The sequence below is a fragment of the Artemia sp. Qi Xiang Cuo genome, chromosome 7 (assembly GCF_049724085.1).
Source record: "Artemia sp. Qi Xiang Cuo chromosome 7, ASM4972408v1, whole genome shotgun sequence".
Lineage (NCBI taxonomy): Eukaryota > Metazoa > Arthropoda > Branchiopoda > Anostraca > Artemiidae > Artemia > Artemia sp. Qi Xiang Cuo.
In genome coordinates, this window is record NC_142800.1 from 74,979,004 (window position 1) to 75,000,170 (window position 21,167).

General features: G+C 34.6%; 1 protein-coding gene across 4 annotated transcripts in view; it reads left to right on the forward strand.

Moving 5' to 3' along the window:
* Positions 1 to 7,177, forward strand: part of Ufd4 (ubiquitin fusion-degradation 4-like) — a 145,854-nt gene extending 138,677 nt beyond the window's left edge. For all 4 annotated transcript variants that reach the window (XM_089092565.1, XM_089092563.1, XM_089092564.1 and 1 more), the window contains 2 exons: positions 3,864 to 4,105; positions 6,767 to 7,177. In XM_089092565.1, the coding sequence (XP_088948691.1) occupies positions 3,864 to 4,105; positions 6,767 to 7,052 (528 nt within the window). In that variant the 3' untranslated portion in view covers positions 7,053 to 7,177. The remainder of the gene's footprint in view (positions 1 to 3,863; positions 4,106 to 6,766) is intronic.
* Positions 7,178 to 21,167: the final 13,990 nt, after the last annotated feature.

Below are 21,167 nucleotides of genomic sequence, written 5' to 3' on the forward strand. Positions count from 1 at the left end.
GATCAGTTTGGGGATATACAAACCGGTCCTTCACTAAAAAACTCAAATTTGCCCAAAACCGTGCCATTAAAGCAGTTTTTCGGCTTCCCCGTCTATATCAAACCCGTGATTTGTACTCAGATTTTGGTATAGCTCCACTAGATCAAAAACTATACCTACCGCTTACTTACTCTGCTTTCCACAACTATCTTCCTCCTGAACTACTAACCTATTATAATATTAATAATTCGGAACCCCACTGTCTCCGTTCATCCAGCAGAGCCTTTATTATCTCTAAATGTGTTTCTAGTGCTGCCCAGCAATCTCCCATTTACAAATCTATTATTCAATGGAACAAAATACCCTCCAGTTTTGAGCTAGCCACAGGTTTCTGCACGCTGTACAACAATGTAACAAAACTTGATAATATAATTTATCTTTCAACTTTTAAACAATTTGCTTTTATTACCCTGTTTTATTCTTCTATCTTTTTTCAGTGTCACCTTTTTTTTTTTTTTTTTTTTTTTTTTTTTTTTTTTTTTTTTTTTTGTCCTTAACAAGTTTTCTTCTAGGATCTATATTGTTATTGAAATTTGTAATTTCATAGAAGATAAGATACTTATTTCTTAAAATGGCTATCACAAGCCCCGAAGGGCCGAATTTGAATTTCCAGGAGAATAAATAATATATATAGAATAAATAAAATAAATAAATATAATTTAATAATAATTTTAATTAATAATAATAATATAATAACATTGTAATAATACATAATAATAATAATAATAATAACATAATAATAACATAATAATAATAATAATAATTAATAATAATAATTTTATAGAATAAATAAATAAAATATATATAGAATTTAATAAATATTATAGAATAAATAAAAACAGGACCAACAAAAATGCGTAAGCAGTAATGAAAACTAAAAGCCTGACAAAAGGATGCCAAAATTAAAATTGTCAGAATGAAAATTCATTCATCATTTGAATTGAGATTAGTCACAACATGTTCAAAAGATAAAAACAAGTAAAAATAAATAAATGGAAATGAAAGTGATGTTTAACAATCAAAGTGGAATAACTGATAACGACAGGATGGTAAATTCAGAGACGGTACTAAATCAGTCTCTCAGTCTATAAAAAAAAGGTCTAATACTGACATTGTAGTGATGTACAATTATAATATGGTGGGCTATAGAGGAGGAGAAATCACAACCACCACCACCCCCCTACCCACCTTTGCCTGGGTTAACTACTGGATTACTACGACCTTACACCTAAGTAAAAATATTCCTGGTATAATGTAATTTTAAGTGAAAATAATTAGTCAACTACAATACGATTTTGATTCAGGTGTATGCCAACTGTCTACCACTAGAAATTTTTTTTAGGAATCTTGATTTTCTAAATAGAGTATGAACTTGCCTACAATGTGATATTTGGGGGGGGGGGGGGGTAAATTGGGACATTCTCTTTTTAGGTGTATTGAACTTGAGAATTTAAGGGGAGAGTTGTTTAACAGTGGTAATGATGAGATGCTACCGGGGATCCTTAAATCCACCTCTCCTAGATGCACAGTGACAGATCATTTTACTTTTACTTTGATGTGTAAAACTCGAGAACAAACTGGTTTCTTCGTTACTTTAGAAAAAAATTTGGGCTATATATTTGCACATTGGGGGGGGGGGGTTAAAGTAGGTACAATTATTCTGCATATTATGAAATAAGAATTTTTTACTGACTTCAAACTGTCAAAATACTTTACCTCCCCCTTACGTGCAGATATATAACACAAGTTATATATTTCACACCTATTATGTCACTTGTCTTTGTATTGTCTCATGCTAACATGAAAAAAACTAACCGAAGAAACCGGTTTGTTCTCGAGTTTTACACCGCGTAAACTTGAGTGAGTGCTGTATAATACACAAGTACTAAAACTCCTTCCCCCTACCGAAAATAAACTCAAATAAAATTCTCAAATTTGGAAAGCCTTATTTTCCACGGGGGGGGGGGGGGGGTAAACGCCGGCCACCAACTTCTCCACCCTAAAAACATCTTTTCTGTATTTTCATAAAGAAAATTGAAAAACCAAAATGCCCGCTCGTAGATTTTTAAAAATACCCTTTTTGTATATTATCTTTTTTTAATTCAACCCTCCCCCCCCCTCCCCTAGATTTTTTGAATTGCCGCCACTGAAGAGAGTGAAGGTTTTGCCATGGGAACCAATCATAATGTTGGTTAATTAATTTAGAAAAGAAAGAAGAATGGAGACTCTTATTAGCTGTGAAGCAATTTGCTCCACGTGTAAAAGGCTTTTAGTTATTTAGCTTATTTTAAATGGAGTTAAATAAATATAAAGCACTTTTCTCGATATAATCGGAAGTAGTTCCATCCCACACCCCCATGGTGTGGGAAGGAAATGGATCTCTCTGTTTCCATAAGTTGTTTTAAGTCCCCTATCTCTAGAAGGAAAATATTGAGCAGTCTCGTAGCAGCACCAAGTGGAAACTATCATGTAATCGCTTGAGCAGAACTGGATGTGAAATTCAAACAAACCTTAGTGACAACATAATGACAAACAATAATTAATTTGATAAACTTTGTACTTGTTCTAAAAGTTCAAACGTTTTTCTGCACCTTCTTCTGTTCGTTTCCCGTCATTTTTGTAGAAAGAGACCGATCTGTAATTTGTCGGTCAGGTTCTTTCGCTCATTTTAAGCTACGCATTAACATGGTTGTTGGTGAATTTAATCAAAATTAACGCTTCAAATTAGCCTGTTGTTTAATAGACTTACCTACAAGAACATGACTTGTTTTTTTTATATTTATGCATTTACGCATATCCATAGGATGAATATGTGTATTACATCTGATTTTCTTACACCTTATTACATGTATTTCCAATGATCACTTTTATTACTTTATTATGTCAAGTTTAGCGAATTAGCATATGCTTATTTTTTTTTCCTATTCAGCGTGACAACAACGGTGAAGCTTGCGCAACCAAAATTATTTTCGTAATTTTTAAACAACCCAAAGAAAAATCGTCAGAAATCCTATTTTCATGTATGAATATAGCTCAGATAGAGTCAGGGAGCAAACAAAAAAAATTCATTTTGACACACTTGGTATTTTAAGTAATTAAATAGAAATCATTTCTAAAATCAACCCTGAGATTTGCTTTTTGCACACTTTCTTTAGCACACTCATAATTTTTTTTTTGCGCCTTCTCTTTTGGGAGTGGGTATAATCCCGCCTGGTTTCAATTAGATTTTAGTTATAGCATAAAGGGGGAGGTCCTTAAAAATAGTAAAAAAAAATTAAAACGAAACTATGGAAATATATTTGTGAAAATTTAACTATTGAGGTGTGACGCGATATGGGCTTTCCATAGTTTCCCAGGAGCTAACTTCTAAATTGATAACTACTTTTGTAGTATGAATTGCTAAATTTTCAATTCTGGTCAGTTGTATTCGACTGTCCGACGTCAAAGTCGTACTTCGATTTCTTAAGGATGTGGAAAATCTGCGATACAAAATTTTTAAGCTTGTCATTTAAAAACCAGTATCTACGTATTTACTTAGTCAGTCCCTTAAACAAAAGCTGATCTAAAAAAAGAGTTATAAATATTTTGCGTATTTACATTATTAAAATATTGTTAATATTTGTTAAATATTGTTATATATTGTTATATATTTATATTGGGTATACAATCTTTTGATAACCTTACTAACTGTTTTCGTTGTAATTTTTATGTCTAGAGACGTTTAATCAACGTAAAAACGTCATTAAATGTCATTATCTTTTCTTTACTCTAGTAAATATATTATTTGTGTTAACTTTACTCATTATTTGTCTTATTTTATATAGGTAACATACGCAAATGCTCGTCAATATGTTCGTCTAACGTCAGACTTTTGTTTATCTTCTGGCGTCCGTCGTCAGGTCGAGGCTCTCAAACGAGGCATTGAGAAAGTTGTTCCCCTGGAACGATTAGCTGCATTCACACCAAACGAACTTCGGAAGGTGCTCTGCGGCGAACAAGCCCCAAATTGGACCCGAGAAGACATTCTGAATTATACAGAGCCTAAACTGGGGTATAGCAAAGATAGGTAGGTAGCATTTGCTTTTGTTCATTTTCTTCTGTTGCTAAGCAATAAAAGAGGGATTTAAATAGCTCATAATTATGAGTTTGAAGGAACAGTTGGCTGTTAACAAGTTTTGTACAGAGCTTCCATATCTAGGGAGGTATCACTAGTTAAAAAGACAAGAAATAGTTGTTTTTTTATTGTCTTGTTGGACGCTTTACTCTAGCATTATGATGTACGAGTCTCAAGTGAAAAGACTAACACGTTGTTCTAGTGGCTGTTTCTACTTCTCAAGAACTTTCTTTTGCTTTTTTCCGCTCCCTTGGAAACTCCCCCCCCCCCGACCACCCTTGACCCCGGCGGCTTTAAAGACATCAGAAGACGTCTTTGTTGAGGGGTCATGGGAGTTTTCCACAGAGACCAATTTAATAGGCCATATTACAACTTGTTTTCCATCATCCAAATTAAGCTAAGACTCGATAGGAATATCTCAGTATGCTTTATTTGCGGTGTGGGATAGGAATGTTTCAAAGGGATGTTAAAAACGTAAATTTTTGGTCTGTATAATTTGTAATTTTGCTAGGTGCGTGTTTTTAAACATGAATTTTCTAAACACTGCTGAAGAAAAAAGTAAAATCTATCTACGTAAATTAGAAATGAACCGATTTTTTTTACAAATATGATTTTTCGTTTTAGTAGCATGGGGTTACATGTGATGCAAAAATGTACGTTCCCAGTAGGATTTTGAAATAGTTAAATAGGACAAAATATGTTTTTTTTATATTTTTGCTTAATGTTACTGAATTTTGGTTCTTTTGATGATTTTTGCTTCTTTTCAAGACTAAAACATTGATAATTTACAAACAGATAGGCCCTCAATTTATCTCCTCTGTTAAAAATGCTGCCTCTAATAATGATTGGTAGGCCTTGTCTTCAAATAGAAAACTTAAGCTTATTCAAAAAAAAAATGCAATATGTACGATAAATGCGAGTAAAATCGTAAGAATCTTAAAATTTATGTCAAAAATATTCTAAGCATAGAACAAAATTAAATTAAAAAATAGTTCACACATAGTTATTTTTATGTATTGCAGACATTTTATGTATTGCAAATCCGAATTATATATATATATAACAAAATTAAATAAAACAAACTAAACAAAAATAGTAGCAAAAAAGCAATAAAAAAAAATCAAACAAATGGAAATAAAATGACACGTGCAAGGCTAAAAGTCTACAAGCCCAAAATGTATATGTGATACATAAAGCAAGCAAATTCAAATGATTGGGTAAGTGCCATCATATGCGCAATAACTGCTTCTAAAAAGAGAATCAATCCTTCTAGGCATTCTTGAAGTTTTCTTATTCCTAGAAGAAAAGAAAAACATAAATTGGTTTTGTTTCAATGGAGCAGAGCAAGCAAATACAAAAGATTCTAAAAAAAATTATTACGCCAAGTTATTGCAATATAGGTTTTAATAATATAGTTAAATTTAATTTTACTGAAAGCTTATTAAAACGTTGAAAATAATGTCTACTGGTAATTAGTTGTGTTTATTTAAGCTATAATTAAAAACAAAAAAAAAGATTATTTGAAATTTTGCTTTTTTTTTAAACAAAAGTGAGGATGAATGTAAATACGTAGATAGATTTACTCTCGGACAATTGTGACAAAGAGAACAAAGGACAAAGGTGACAAAGGTACCTAGGTAGGGTTAGGTTACGTATTTAATTTATGGTATGCTTTACCATATGAATTTATTTGTAGAAAAGGTTTTGATTCAGAAACTTTTCGTTCTTCTTACTGGTTTTAAATTTCAAATAGAAGAACCAATCAGGTTTTGTGTTCTTTTTACCATAGCAACCATAGCTGAAAATTCTGTCAGTTTTCTGTCAGAACTCGGTGAGTTGTTTCTGAGGAATCTTATTCGGTCGAAACAATAGTCAAATTGCTCCTTTACGTTAATTGATTTGATAGGTTTCCTTCATTCTGAAGGAAATAAATTTTGCTTTTTTTTTAAACAAAAGTGAGGATGAATGTAATTAAGTAGATAGATTTTCCCTCGGACAGTTGTGACAAAGAGAACACTTTAAGAAATGTATATTGTTTTCTTTGAAGCGAAAGATAAACTTTAGTGAAAAAATTCGGTGGCTGAGGGGGACATTCCATCTCTAGCTGTGCCAATGTTTTCTAAATCTGTTTTTATGACATAATCCTTTCTAAGTTTCATTGTTGGCCCTACTTACCCACAAATGTTGGCTGTTTTTCAAATCAACTTTTTCAAAATCCTGTCTCGTTAATTTTCTGTCCATTATTGATACAGAGCTTGTATTAAGGACCTTTGAATCACTTTGGCCTTTCAAATAATAAAAGCCAATTACCTGGGAAGGAAATTGACTTTGTTTGATGATTAGGTATGATGTAAGGGGAGATAAACTTTTGAGAAATCTAAAAAAACATGTGGACCATAAAAGACCATAAAACAAAACCACTAAAATAAATTTTTATAGTCTTTTATTATTTTTCTATCTTTGCGCTGAGGATGGCTGAGCGAAAGTCTCGGCCGAAATATTTACATTGCATTTTCGCTTTTTATCTGGCTGGAAATATCCTCGTTTTTTCTTTTGCTTGAGTTTTTTCTCGTCTTGTTGTGGTGTTAATTATCTTAATGTTTCTACTTTTAGTCCTGGATACTTGAGGTTTGTAAACGTACTCACCGATTTGGAACCACTGGAGAAGAAGGCATTTGTTCAGTTCGTAACAGGCTGTTCCTCCTTGCCACCAGGTGGTCTATCATCCCTCTACCCCCGTTTGACAGTTGTCAGGAAAGTTAGCTCAAATGGAACCCCAGGATACCCGTCTGTGAATACATGCTTACATTATCTCAAGCTTCCTGAATACGAAAGTGAAGAGATATTAAAAGATCGTCTTTTAGCTGCAACAAAGGAGAAGGGATTTCATTTAAATTAAGTGCTTTCATTTCTCTCTCACTTTCTCTCTCCTTTGTCGTCGCTAATGTCTTTACTTTTGCTTTCGAGTTTTGACTGTTATTGTTCTATTATCTTAGAAATCGAATAAATGAAGCTGAAAATTCACTGAGAATATGTTTTTCTTCGGCAGTATTTAGAATATAATATATTTATTCACTACAATAGCTGGAGCTGACATGAGCATGTAATGACAAAAAAAGAAGACACAAAACAAGGATCAAAAATAAAAAACAATTAAATAGCAATACAAAAACTTAAAGCAGACAGTGCTGCTTCAAGGTCAATAAATTAAAATGAGTCAAATAAAATTAACATATGTCAAGACTATTTGTGAAATAGAACAGATTAGTCTGGTATGCATAGTACGCAAGTTTGAATTAAATATGCCGTAGAACTTTTGTATCCAAACCGTTCCAAAGACTAAGAATTTGTTTTGGAGTTAAAATCCGAAAAATTATGACTGGTCAATCTATTGAATAGAGTGAGGCTAAAAAAAAAAAAAATTTAGGCCGTTTTGGGCCGTCGCAAAACTGGATTGGTGTTATATGCACTGATTCGGCATTTAATTTTTTATAGACTTCATAGATACATATTTAGACTATTTATATAGAATGAGTAACCCGTAAACCATGTTGTTGCTGATATTTTTTTCTGTAAGTCTTGACGGGTCTTTGGGGCCGTAATTAAAATAAATTGGATTTATTAACAAACGAATCGGAAATAAAACAAGATTCTCTCGTAACGCTTAATACGGGGTTGAGGGTTGAACTCGCATAATCAGAATCAGAATCATTTCAGAATCATTTATTAACATAAAAGCTTTCGTAGTCAGGGTTTAAATCCCGACTAAATCGCGCTATTATTTACAAAGTGAACAAAGACACAAAAAAATTAATACACATGTCACTTATTATAGACAGAAACATAAAAAGGCACAAACGAATTGCTGAAGCGATTAGTGCGACACTTGGGCTGGGCTAGCTTTGTTGCTTTTGATCTTGTAGTTACTTTTTTTGTGAGCATTGAGGGTAATATATTTCTGTGTTTATCACTTGTCAGAAGAAACTGGCCAAATATACAGATAAGTTGAAAACGGCGGTCGTGGAGTGACGGCAAATTTAGTTGAGACAGTGCTTATTCGTAATCGGTGTACTGATCAGACAGTATGGCCTTCACCGCTCTTTTCTGGACTGATTCGAGTACTTCGCTCATATAGGCAGTGTTCTGAGCCTGTGGACCCCATACAGGGCACGCATACTCTAATATCGGGCAAATATATTTCAGGTAGGCTGTTTTTAATTGCGGCACCGAAAAAACCAAATCTTCGCATCAGTAAAAGGGTACGCATGGCACAGTTCGCATTTTTTACTACCCCTTCGACGTGGAGGCTAAACAAACAGTCAACGCTGAACATAACACCGAGAATAACTGCCGACTATGCACTTTGGGATGGTGGAGGGGGGAACTGAAAATTCCTGTTGAGAGGGTTAAATTGAAGAATTTCGGTTTTCGTTTCGTTGATACGCATAAGTTGTAGCAATATTGGTTTGGTATTAAATGCCTAAGGTAATTAGTTTATGCTGACGGTACTAAATACCCTGGAAACCGTGCAGTTAATGGGAGTTCTATTAAGTTTTTTTTTTTTTTTATACAGGGCTTTGAGGGACAGTTGAATTTATTCTACTAAAAATAAAACACACATTTTTAGATTATCCTATTGACATATTCCTTTTCACAGCCCCAAAATTGGATTGGGAAATTTCCATTAAAATAAATTTGTTGCAGGAAAGCAGCAAATTTTGCTTAATTTACCTGCAGGAAAGCTAGTTTTAGTTTTGGTCATCAAAGTAGTCTTGGGGGAAAATTCCCAGACATACTCAAGAGTGAAGCCTTCCAGTGCGGATGGTGTTTATGTCATTAAAACGTATACCCGAAGGATTAGCAGATCTTGACCAAATTCTGTCAGAAGTAGTATTTAGTGTCCCGAAATTTCGAATGCATACAAAGCTTGGGACCAAAATTAAATCTGACTGTGGTCTGGCTTATAGGTTGAGGGAGGCATAGGTAGGGTTTTTGTCATACACTTATGCAGCTCGCCATCCTTCTGACTTTTTCAGCTGTGAGCAACCGTGCAGCCCCCTGTGACATTGAATAAAAATTCAGTTCATCCGATTACGTATATGTGTTATGTATTTCTCTGTAGGTGTATGAAAGTTCAGGGATATATTCACGTTTGTTTTTAATTTTATAAGATCGCACAAAAGCAGGATAATAGAGAAAAAAGGCCCAAAAAGGCTAATCGAAGATCCATAATAAAAAATAGGACATGAGGTTAACAATAAAAGGAAGGCCTAGAAAAGGGCAACTGAGGTGTAGGGGAAACAAAATCAAGGGCAAGTGGCTGGCAGGAGAAGGGAGGCTCCGAAAATTGTAATCGAGAACGTAGAGGAAACAAATAAAAATCAAGATTGTCTGCGAGAAAGAATGGCCATAAAAGAGCAATGGTACCTCTCGAGTCACTTATTGGAACGTTTTGAGAACCCCGTGCGGTTTTTTTTTGTTTTTTTTACGGACAACGAGATATCAGAGACTAATAAAAGGAGGATGGGGTAGTTAATGTATGAAGATTGTCCAAAATTTGTGATTTCTACAAAGCGAAAAAGTTTTTAAAGGGTCTGGCTGGTTTGTGATACAGTCAAAGATAGCCTATTATTTTCGAAGGGCCTCTTTAACCACTAAAGAACCTCTTAAATCATAAAACTGAGAATTGAAAGGGTTTTCTTAATTGATCTGAAGCAAACGCGTGACGTCAAAGAAGTGACCAATTCATACACACCTTGGAGGGACGGGGGAAGTAAAACCCTAATTGCAAAAACTTCAGTTGGTTACGTCATTTCGACGCTTCTATGACCCATGGCCGCGCTTGCACTAGAGAAAAAGAATAAGAAACACTAGGGGTTTCCAGCTCTTTTTAAAGTTCCCTAAAATGTGATTTTGTAATATATTATTAACGTTTGAATAAAAATAAAAAGTATATATCATTATCCACAGTAAGAATTGAGTTCAATTTATTCAAATAAAAATAAAACATAACACCAATAATAATAAAGATCCTGGAAGCAAACTTGTTGAGGACCATAACAACAAAAAATTGAAAATGAACAAGAGAGAAAAAGAGAAAAAAAGGAAAGAAAACACGGGTAGTTAAAGCAAATTGGTTAAAAATTTAGAGAATTATAATATCAAAGTTTAGTAACATTGTTATACAGCGTGCGAAAACTTGTGGATAACTCGACACTGGATGATATTATATTCCATTGAAGTATAGATTTATAAATGGGGGGATCGCTGGGCAGAACTAGAGACACACTTGGGGACAATGAAGGAACGGTTGGATGAACGGAGACAGAGCTCTTCAGAACTATTACTATTAAAATAATTTTTTATTAATAATTCTGTTAAGTAAAATCAGTTTGAGTGAAAACTCTTTTACTGGGTAGTTTGTTGTTTTAACTCGTTTTTTAATTTTCGCTAACTAAAGGGACTGAGAGAGCAAGCATTCAAGATGTCATTGGGTTAGGTCATCATTCAAGATGGGGTTTTAAGCATCGTGTTAGAGATTTTTGGCCTTGAAGTTTCATACAACGTTTAACACACTGCTAAACTCTCCTAGACTTAGATTATAATCTGTGTCCTAAATAAAAACGTTAGCAAATTGAATGATTTTTGGAGTTCAGGGTGTAAGAAAAGGTTTGAAAATTAACGTTAAGAAGACCATGTCGCTTTTGATTGGGAATAAATGAAGGCAAAGAGGTGATGTTGGGTAACAAGAAGATCGATCAAATGGGCAGCTTTGCTTATATGGGTAGTGCTATTAGTAAAGATCGCGCATGTGAAGATGTTAAAATTAGAATAGCCAAAGCAGAGGGTATTTTTTTATACAGTTGGAAAAAGTTCGGAAGAACAGAAAGATAGGTCTGCGAACCAAGATTAGAATATTGGAATATAAATTGGTCAAGTATCGCTCTGAAAATTGGGTGCTTTGCAAGACGGAGGAGGATTATTCAGAGGAAATATTTACCATTTTTTTTTTTTTTTTTTTTTTTTTTTTTAATTTTTTTTAACCCACCTCCTCACCTCTCAGTGTTATTAACTTCATTATTTCCGAAACCGATAACAACATTTATGTACCACCTACACTAAAAAAAAAAAAAAAAAAACCTACAAAATTTCTTAAATTTACATTATCAATACAAACAAAATATAAATTTGAGAAGTTAATAATTTACAGATTTAATTTTGGGGCATTCTACAACCAATTAACAAACATTAATTCAACATCTGCCTAGCCGCTTTGCAGGGCCGCTTCCGGTATAGGGAACCCCTTCCATGGTGGCACCAACTATCAAACTTCAAGAAAATACTTTAATTTGCCTCCAAAATCCCTCTGTTTACCTTATAATCCCATCCCCCCAAATTACTCTCGCTCATACCTCAAAAACGCCCAAATAAAAAACTTTGTCTGAACATCATCTTACACAAACATACCCTCACCACTTAGACAAAGTTTTTCATTTTTATTTTTTTTCTTTTATTTCTTCATTTTCTAAAAACCCTTTTAAACTGCTCAAATTCCAAAAAAAAAAAAAAAATCAAATATATAAAACATATTTTAATAAATATTAATTTCAAAATGTTTCTCAAATCTATTATCTATTCTAAAAAAATCTACTTATTTATCAAAAAACTTTCTTAATATATCGATATTTATTTTTTCCTTCCTTTTTCTTCTATTCCCTACATACCGGCATAAATTTCCTACTATAAAACACACCATATTTTTCTTTTTATCCTCCGTTTTTTCCCTTATATCTAACTTTATAATCCTTTTTTTATCCTCCTCACTTTCTATACTTACACCTAAATTTCTTACTATCTCAAAAACAAAATTATAAATATTTTCATTTTTCTCACACTCCAAAAATTCATGAGATAGTCCATCTAGTACCACCTCTGAACAGAGGTGACACCTTGTGTTCTCACTTCTAATAAAACGCGCAATTCTATCTCTATACGGCATAATCCTATGTATTATCATAAACATAACTTCTCTCACCCTTGTTTCCATGGGGAAGGCGTGGAGGTTGCTAAAAGATTTTTAAAAATTTAAAAAATGTTCATTCTACTTTATGTGATAAATTGGTTTATTTTCTGTCAATTCCGACAAATTTATAATTACATGTTTTTTCATTTTTTCCTCTACTTCTAACAGTCCATGTTCTTTTTCCTGTTGTGTAGATTTATAAATTTTTCCTGCATACATTGGGATCTTTGTTTCTGGAAAATCTTCTTCATTCAGTGCTTTTATTAGCCACTCTCTTGTTAAAATAGAATAATTTCCTCCATTTAGGGAGTCAATGGTATTTCTTATTAGGAGGTTCTTGCAGGCTGACCGAAAATCTAAAACTCCATTTCCCCCTTTATCTTTAGGTTGATAAAGCATTCCCTTGTTTAGTTTTTCAACCTTACCATGCCATACAAACCTCCAAATGTTTCTCAATTTCTGTCGCCAGGGAATCCGGGAGGGGGGTTATGGGTGCAAGATAGAGGAGTCGGGGGATGCAATACATGTTGATGTATGTTGCTCTTTGGAATACTGTCAAAGACCGATTTTCTTTCATTGCCATTTAGCATGTACTGAATTTCTGCTACTTTCTTAGACCATGCCTTCTGCCACATGTTTCCTTCTGTGCTAATATTAACTCCAAGTATTTTTGTCGACGTCACGACTGGTAACCAAGAAAAATTTTCCAAGCTCTTTTTCCATTTTTCATTGTCACTTAGAGGTAGCATGTTGCTCTTTTTCTTGTGGATCTTTAACTTATAATGCTGTTCATACCATCTCAGGGCTCGAGTTACTTCTAGTACATCTTGAGATCCATTTGCTAAGAAAGTTGCGTCGTCTACAAAAGCTGCTGACTTGAGTACCTGTGCCCCGTGAATGGGTATACCTGTAATATATGTTTTAATATATTTTATTAAAGGATCAAGCTATATCTCAAAAAGATACTACGAGCTCGGGTCTCCTTGTCTTAAGCTGATTTCAAGTAGGACTGGTCTCGTCTTTTCTCCATTCAAAAAATCTAGCCTGTAGCATTTATATATAGGTTCTTAAAAAAATTTATAAACTCTTTACAAAAAGAAAATTTCTCTTTCATCAAAATCCATAATATTTCTCTCTACCGAGTCATATGCTTTAATTAAATCTATGCTGATTAATACCCACAAAAGCTCACGTTTTAAAAGCTCTTCTTCTTTTTTCCAGGAATAGATCTCTCAGCATTCTAAGTATATGCTGTATTTTCCGGCCTCTTATCCCACCGTATTGAGTCTCTCCTAATATCTTCCCAATAATCTCCTTTAGACGATTAGTCAATATTTTTGAAACTAATCGAGTATCGCAGGGCAGTAGCGAAATCGGTCTCCAATTTTCCAGTTTCTCTGGGTCTCCTTTTTTTGTGACCAAAGTAATCACTACTAGTGTTTGGGTTTTGTCTGCTCCTTTTCTTATCATTTCATTCATCGCCCCTAAAAGCGTTTCAGATATTTCACTATAAAATAGTTTGTAGAACTGATATCTAAGGCCATCCTTTCCTGGGGCTTTCCCACTCTTTGTTTCTTTCAGAGCTTGTTTTAGTTCCTGTTCCGTGATATTCTCACATAAAAGTTAATTTTCATGGTCGGCTACTTTATTTGAGACGCAGAAACCTTGTAAAAAAAAAACTTCCAATGCTCAGATTCTCTTTTCTCTTATATATCTTTCGGTAACAGTCCCGGACTTGCACATGGATTTGTTTCTCTTCTTCGATTATTTTTCCATCATCTTGTTTCAAACGTTTCATTACATTTTCTTCTCTTTTTATTTTTGCTTTCTGGATCATTGCTATTTGTTTTTTCCAATGGTCGATTTGTTTTTTTCCAATGTTCAAAACGCTCATTTTCCAGTTTTTTTTAGTTCATTTTTAATTTCCTGATACTCGATAATAGTGCTGTTTTCATTCCCATCTATTTCCGCTTTAAGTTGTGTGAGAACTCTTTTCAAGTGACTCTCATGTGTCGTGTTTTCTGTTTTAATTGTTCTTTCTAATTTTTGTATTAAATTTGCTATCTCCCTTTTTATCTTAAACCACTTCTCCAGTTGACTTTTTGATTTTTTTTTCTTTTTACATAAAATACAGGATTTTTCCTTTGATTTGATTCCTTACCCACTTATCTTTAAGCGAGTCTGGGTGCAGCTTCCAAAAAACAGGCTTTATTATTTGATCTTTTGTTTGTTTTCCAACAATCATTGGCATAGCTGCGTGACCAGAAAAAGTTACATATTCGTGTATTACTTGACCAATTAATTTTTCTATTCTGGATGTTACATAAATTCTGGCAATACGGCTTGCGCTGCGAGTTCCCACTCTTGTAAAAGATATGCAATTATTTTTTTCTATCCATACATCTAGTAAACTGTAAGTCTGAATAAATTTTTTAAGCGTTTCATTTATACGTCTACATGCAACTTTCTTATTTTTTACCGAAATGTCGTCTTCTCTTAATACGCAGTTAAAATCTCCCAGTAAGACTATTTTTCCATTTGGTGGTGTGTACTTTGGTAGTATTGTTTCAGTTACAAAAACTCTCTCCTTTGCATTATTGGTGCCTGATGGCATGTGTACATTTACAAGGGTCATTCCACTAAGTTTCATAGAACATATTTTACCATCTTCCTCGTATGCAAAATCCTCTGGATTCACTTCTAATTCCTCTTTTATAATAAAGCCTATGTCATGTGTTGTGCCTGCGGTGAAAAGTATGTATTGTAAATTTTGTAAGTTTTTATTTTCGGAGTGTCTAGTTCTTGTAGGGCTAGGATGTCCCAGTTTGATCTTTTTAGGTAATCTAAAAACATTTCTTGCCGCTTCAACTGCTTTAAACCATTTAAGTTCAATGTTCCTATGTTCAAGTTCATTTCCTTGTAGGTATATTTGCCCCTTTTTTCTTTTCAGGCCTCTCACTTTCTTCTATTAGTGATGAATTGCTTAGTTGTCTTTTGGGAGTTTCCTTTTTCTTTTCTGGGGCAGGAAGGACTGATGCCCCGCATTCAGTCATTTCTGTGCCTTTTCTTTTCGCTATCGGTCTTTGGATTTCTCTTTTTGGTTTCTCTTTAGTTACTTCCCCTTTAGGCTCCGCTATCCTGTTTTCTGTACTTTCTGGGGTTGCGTCTGTTTGGTTTGTGGTCTGTTCGTTGGTTAAGCTTCCTACAGCTTGTTGGACCATATCTACTGCCTGTGACGGGGAAAGCTTTTGGATCTCTGGAGTTCGAAAGTCAGGCGTTTTTGAAACTACTGGAGTGATTCCTCGCAAGTTTTGCTGCTTTGGGTGATTCGTGGGGTTTGGTGGTAGTGGGGGGAAATCGGGGTGATCTGTTAATGATCTACTGTTCTCTTGGTTCCAAACCACTGATCCAGTTCGAGTTTTTCTTTTTTTTTGGGCAGTGCTCAGCTTCGTTGCTAGCCTCATGGCAGATAAAGCACAATTTGGGTTGCGTTTTGTAACGAACGAATATTTTCTCATTTTTCAACATGATTGATGGAGGAATATCTTTTGTTATATTCATCAAAGCTCTGGCTCGACCAGTGAAAACTTCAATTAGTCCTATTCCTTCGTATTTTTTCCTCCGGATATTTAAAACTTCTCCGTAGCCTGCAAGGACCGCTGTGATATCCTGCTCTGTTGCCCCACCCGGCAGGCGCCTCAGAGCAGCCACAAGTGGTCTTTTCCCTACTCTGTAGCAAGTAACAGGATATCTTTCTTTGTTGAAATTAACTTTTAGGTCTTCATCTTTCCATTTTTCGCTCATTATGTCGGCAATAATGGGGGACACCAGTTCGACACAGACTATTCCTAGCTTTCTAAAATCATCGGAATCTATCGCTCGCACATTTCCAGAATTCCGTCTTATAGGTTTTAGCCATCGATGAATTTCAGCTCTAAAATCTCTTGGGTTTTATTTTCTGGTACTGATCTAAAAGTGAAACACACTGTTGCCTTCCCAATATTACATATCCCTTACAAAAAAAAAAAAAAAAATAAAAAAAAAAAAAAAACCTCACCTTTTTCCCTTTTTTCCCTTGTCTTCCTTTCCTTCCTTCCCCTTTTTTTCCTTCCTCTTTTTCCCTTTCCTTCTTTACTTTTTTACCCCTTTCATTTTTCCTCACTAAAAAAATTCCCTACTTAACAAAAAACAATAACAAGAACTAATCGCTTATTGACCGTCTCTTTCGCTGCAATTACGGTATCAGTTAAATATATCCAAATTGGAATGAATCGCACTGCATTGAACAGACGCCAAAACGATACTGAAAATTTGTTTTGGGTACTCACCTGACTGACCAAACAGTAAACTGCACAAAAATGTGATTCTATCCCCCTCTCTAGGGCTATAAAGTGTGTAAGTTTTTATTAGAGGATTTTAATGCTCAAATTGGTAGACATAGGGATAGATAGTATTATAGTCTAGGTAACTTTGATGTAGGAAAGGAAAATAACAACGGTTATAGACTGCTGCAACTTTGTAGGTATAACAATCTAGTTATAAACCACACAGTATTTAGTCATAAAATGGCCCATAACTTAACATGGCACTCACATGACAGTAAGGCGATCAGCCTTATTTTTTTATGTTATTGCAGACCAAGGACTGTCAGTATCAATACAAGATACCAGGGTATATAGGCAAGGCTGCATCCAGGGAGGGTTACCGAGTTTGAACCCCCCTCCCCCGAATTTTGTGTCTGACCCGTAAAAAAGTAGCAAAAATGTCATATAAACTAATTTTTATACGTTTTGTAAACTTTTTTTGTGACCCCCCCCCCCCCGAACCAAAATCCTAGATACGCCCTTGTGCATAGGAGCGCTGTTACTGATATTAAAAGCAAAGATCAGCATCTAGCAGTTTTCTAGGGTTAACTTAAAGCTGAAATTTGGGAGGGTTAGCTATCTTTCGGCAAGTTATGACATAGGTAGACTCCAGGATGAGAATTTGACAGAAACTTTACAGGAACAGTTGAATATCAAACTGGAAAAGTTTAAAATTTGTCAACGTAGAAAATGAATGGAATAATTTTAGGAAAATAGTTTGTGAAATAGTAGATGGTGTTCTCTGGAGGAAAGTTAAAAACGCAGCTAGGAATATTAGTGCAACGCTTTAAGTTTAGTAGAAAAAAGGAGGGGTTTATATAGAATAGGTTTATATAGTAGTAAATTGTATAGCTATGTTAAAAAATTGGGAGGGAATAGTCAATCTGGACTTGTCCCAAGTAATGGTGGGAACGGGGCCTCTTTTTGTGATAAAGAAAGTATTGAAGAGAGATAGATAGAACATTTTGAGAATATACTAAACCGTGATAAAGCTATAGGAAAAGATATAAAAAAGAATGAAAAGATTTGTAGCACTTAGGAAGTGAAGGAAGATTTATTTTGCTTGGAAGAATTAGAGACACTACTAAAATGATAAGGCCCCAGGTGCTGATGGTGTGGTAAATGATTATTTTTTTTTAATATGGTGGTTTGGAGTTGGAGATAAATCACTAAAGATTACCTAGCGATTAAAAAAAAAACTTGAGTAAACCCTTCTACAAGAAAGGTGATATGAGTGAGTGTGATAATTATAAGGTCATTAGCTTTGATTTCTGATAGAAGCCAATTACTTACTATGATTACACTTTTTAGTTTTAGAGATATTGTAGACAAAAGTTTTAAGATAAGAACAGTGTGGTTTTAGGAAGGGGGAGAGGATGCGCCTAACAAATTTTCATTCTTATATTACTAACTGAGAAGTGCCTGTTTTATCAGAACCCCTTTAGTCCCTCTCCTTAGAGATTATGAACAAGTTATTGATTTAGCCGATAGAAGAGTTTTAGAGAAGGCCCTGTATTTGTGTAGTATACCAGACGAATACATTAAACTGATTAGTGCCATGTACAAGAACAACATTACTGCGATTAAAGTAGGAAATAAGGTTAGTAGCTGGTTTCCTATTGAACCAGGAGTTACGCAAGGTTTCGTTCTATCCCCATTCATATTCATCATTTAGATGGAATTTGTCCTAAGGAATACGGCAAAGGCTGTGGGAGAGCACGGAATCAAATGGGAAACTATAACTCTTCTAGACTCGGATTATGCTGATGATTTGAGTGTCATAAATGAAAATCTTAGCAAAATGTATAATCTTTCGGAGATTTTGAGAGTTTATGGTGTAACAATGAGTTTGAAAACTGATGTTAACAGGACTAGGTCACTTAGAATGGGAATAAATGAAGGCGAAGAGGTTATTTTCGGGTAACAAAAAGATTTACCTAGTCGATAACTTCACTTGTCTGTGTAGTATCAGAGGCAGTGTTATAGTGTTGCCTATAGTAAAGGCCATACGGCTCCAATCTTTCATTATTATTTTTCCCCTGAGGCACTTCATATGAAAAAGGTCGTCTTATAAACTTTAGAGGGGGCTCATTCGATTGAGAATTGGAAGTTCTAGGGCCTTTTTTAAGAGTCAAAAGTGATCGGAGGGCAACTAGCCCCCACGCCTTTTTTCCCAAATAAATCTGATAAAACTTTGAGATGATCATTTTGTTAGAAATAGTTGAAAGATCATATAGCGAAAACTCCGAGGTCGACACAGCCCCCCCCCCAGGGCCCGGCGCAGGCGTTGTTAGTTATGCCCTGAGGGGGAGGGCATATAGGGTTCTTATAGAAGGGATGTTCGTATAAACTTCAGAGAGGCTCATTTGATTAGAAATTGAAAGTTCTAGTTCGCTTTTTAAGAGTCAAAAGAGATCAGAGGGCAACCAGTCCCCCCCCCCTTCCACGGCCTTTTTCCCCAAACCCATCCGATAAAATTTTGAAATAGCCATTTTGTTAAAAATAGTTCAAACATCAGATAATAAAAATTCTGGGATGAAAGAAAAAACTCTAGGGATCGGGGGCAGGCATTGTAAGTTATGCCCTGGGGGCATATATGGTTCTTATAGAAGGGATGCCCGTATAAACTTCAGAGAGGGCTTAACTCAACACATATAAACCTCTAAGATTAACTCAACACACCAACGCCCTGGGATCGGGTTGTAAATTATTCGATGAGGGCATATAAAGTTTATATAGAATGGGCGGTCGTATAAACTTTAGATAGGGCTCATTTGATTTGAATTTGGAAGTTATAGTGCCCTCATTAAGAGTCAAAGTTAGTTGAGAGTGACATGAAAGTGATCGAAGATATCCATTTTGTTCAGCATAGCTGAACGGTCTTGCAACTGCATCTCTTGGGCTATTGTGCAGCTCAACCCCCCATAGTTATGCAATTTGCCCATTATTTTAAAAAATAATTTCTTCCTTAAGATTAAATCAAAATGCACTGTGTTACTGCTAATTCCCAATAAAGCATCTCAGCAGTATCCCAAGAACGACTGAGGGTATTATGTTCAAACTTTCAGGACTACTTCTATTACTACTTCTGTTACAGGGCTACTAAGATTTAACCAAATCAAAACAGTGTAAGTGTATCCAAGATGTCAAAGAGCGTAGGCAGATTTTTTTGCGAGTGGTATCAAGTTTCCTATTTAAGGTCAACTAGAGGAGGCATGAAACTAAATTAAACACTACTGTTTTTGTCCAGATTTTTAAAAGGGTGTATGTTGTTAAAAATTGCTGAAAAATTTTCTCCAGCATACAAATAGCAGGCCAAACTATAAAGTCTTTAAAAAAACACAAAGATTTAAACTATTATTTTCTTTTTCCCTGAAAAAATTATGTCAATATAAAACGAACAGAAATTAATTAAAAAAAAAAACTTTTTCCACAAAAAAGGTTTTTCAAAGAAAAGTAAAACACTGTTAAACCAAAAATGAGTAAAAATAAAATAAAATAGTCTACCAAGCGTTAAACTACCACAAGTCATCATCGATAAATAAATAAAACACAAAACGAACAGAAATTAAAATAAATAACCGAGTCAAACTCAAAACGAGCAGAAATTAACACGGGTACGGCTCAAAATCCTTATGCCTTCCCAAGGCCAGAACATAATTTGCGCTTTACTGAAAAAATTTAAATGTTTTTACTTTTATAACATTAATAAATCAAATATAATTAACATTTTGATTAATAAATACCAGTATATTTATATTAAAATGACAATGCACATTTATTTGTATTTTTTCAGTAAAGTGCAAATTATGTTCTGGTCTTGGGAAGGCATAGGGGTTTTGAGCCCTACTCATGTTAATTTCTGCTCGTTTTGAGTTTGACTCGGTTATTTATTGTAATTTCTGTTCATTTTCAATTTAAATTTCAATTTAATGAAATCTACCCACTGTATGGCTCACGTGGTCCTCTAAGATGTAAACCCGATGTCAGAAAGTGGCCGGCCCCTCGCTTCTGAGGTCAAATGGTGATAAACCTTGAAAAACTTATTGAATCCATGATTGAATCCATGGATTCAAATCCAGCGTTAGTCTTTTTTGGGAGTAGATTGAAAATACATAGAATATACATAGTATATTCGTTGTTCAGAAATATTAAGAGTTAACAGATGAAAGTTTTCACAAACTCTTCCCGTAATAACCCTTCCCTGCTAGATAGTATCTTCCAGAAACCATTCTTCCAATTTCAACCTTTGTGTTCCGTTTTTTCGATCCAACTTCACAGTGTTCAGGTAGTACATTTTCTTCTGTTGTGCAGTGAGTTTTAAGCCTATTGAACTGTGCCACATCGCTATGCACCCGTATATAATTGATCCTTTTCTCTCTTTAGTGGTGTACTCTGAATACTGTCAGACTGTTTCTTAAATCCTTCTGTAGACCAAATTACTGAAAAAAAACCCTATATTTCAAAACACAAGCTTACAAGATGCCAAGATAGAAGGTCAATTACTAACCTCAGAGAGACAAAACAGCTGAGTACTTCAACAAATTCCAGCCTTGACATATTCTTTCTATTATTCATATTCATATTCTAACCATTCTGTCTTCTCCCTTTCTCGGATGTCTGGGAC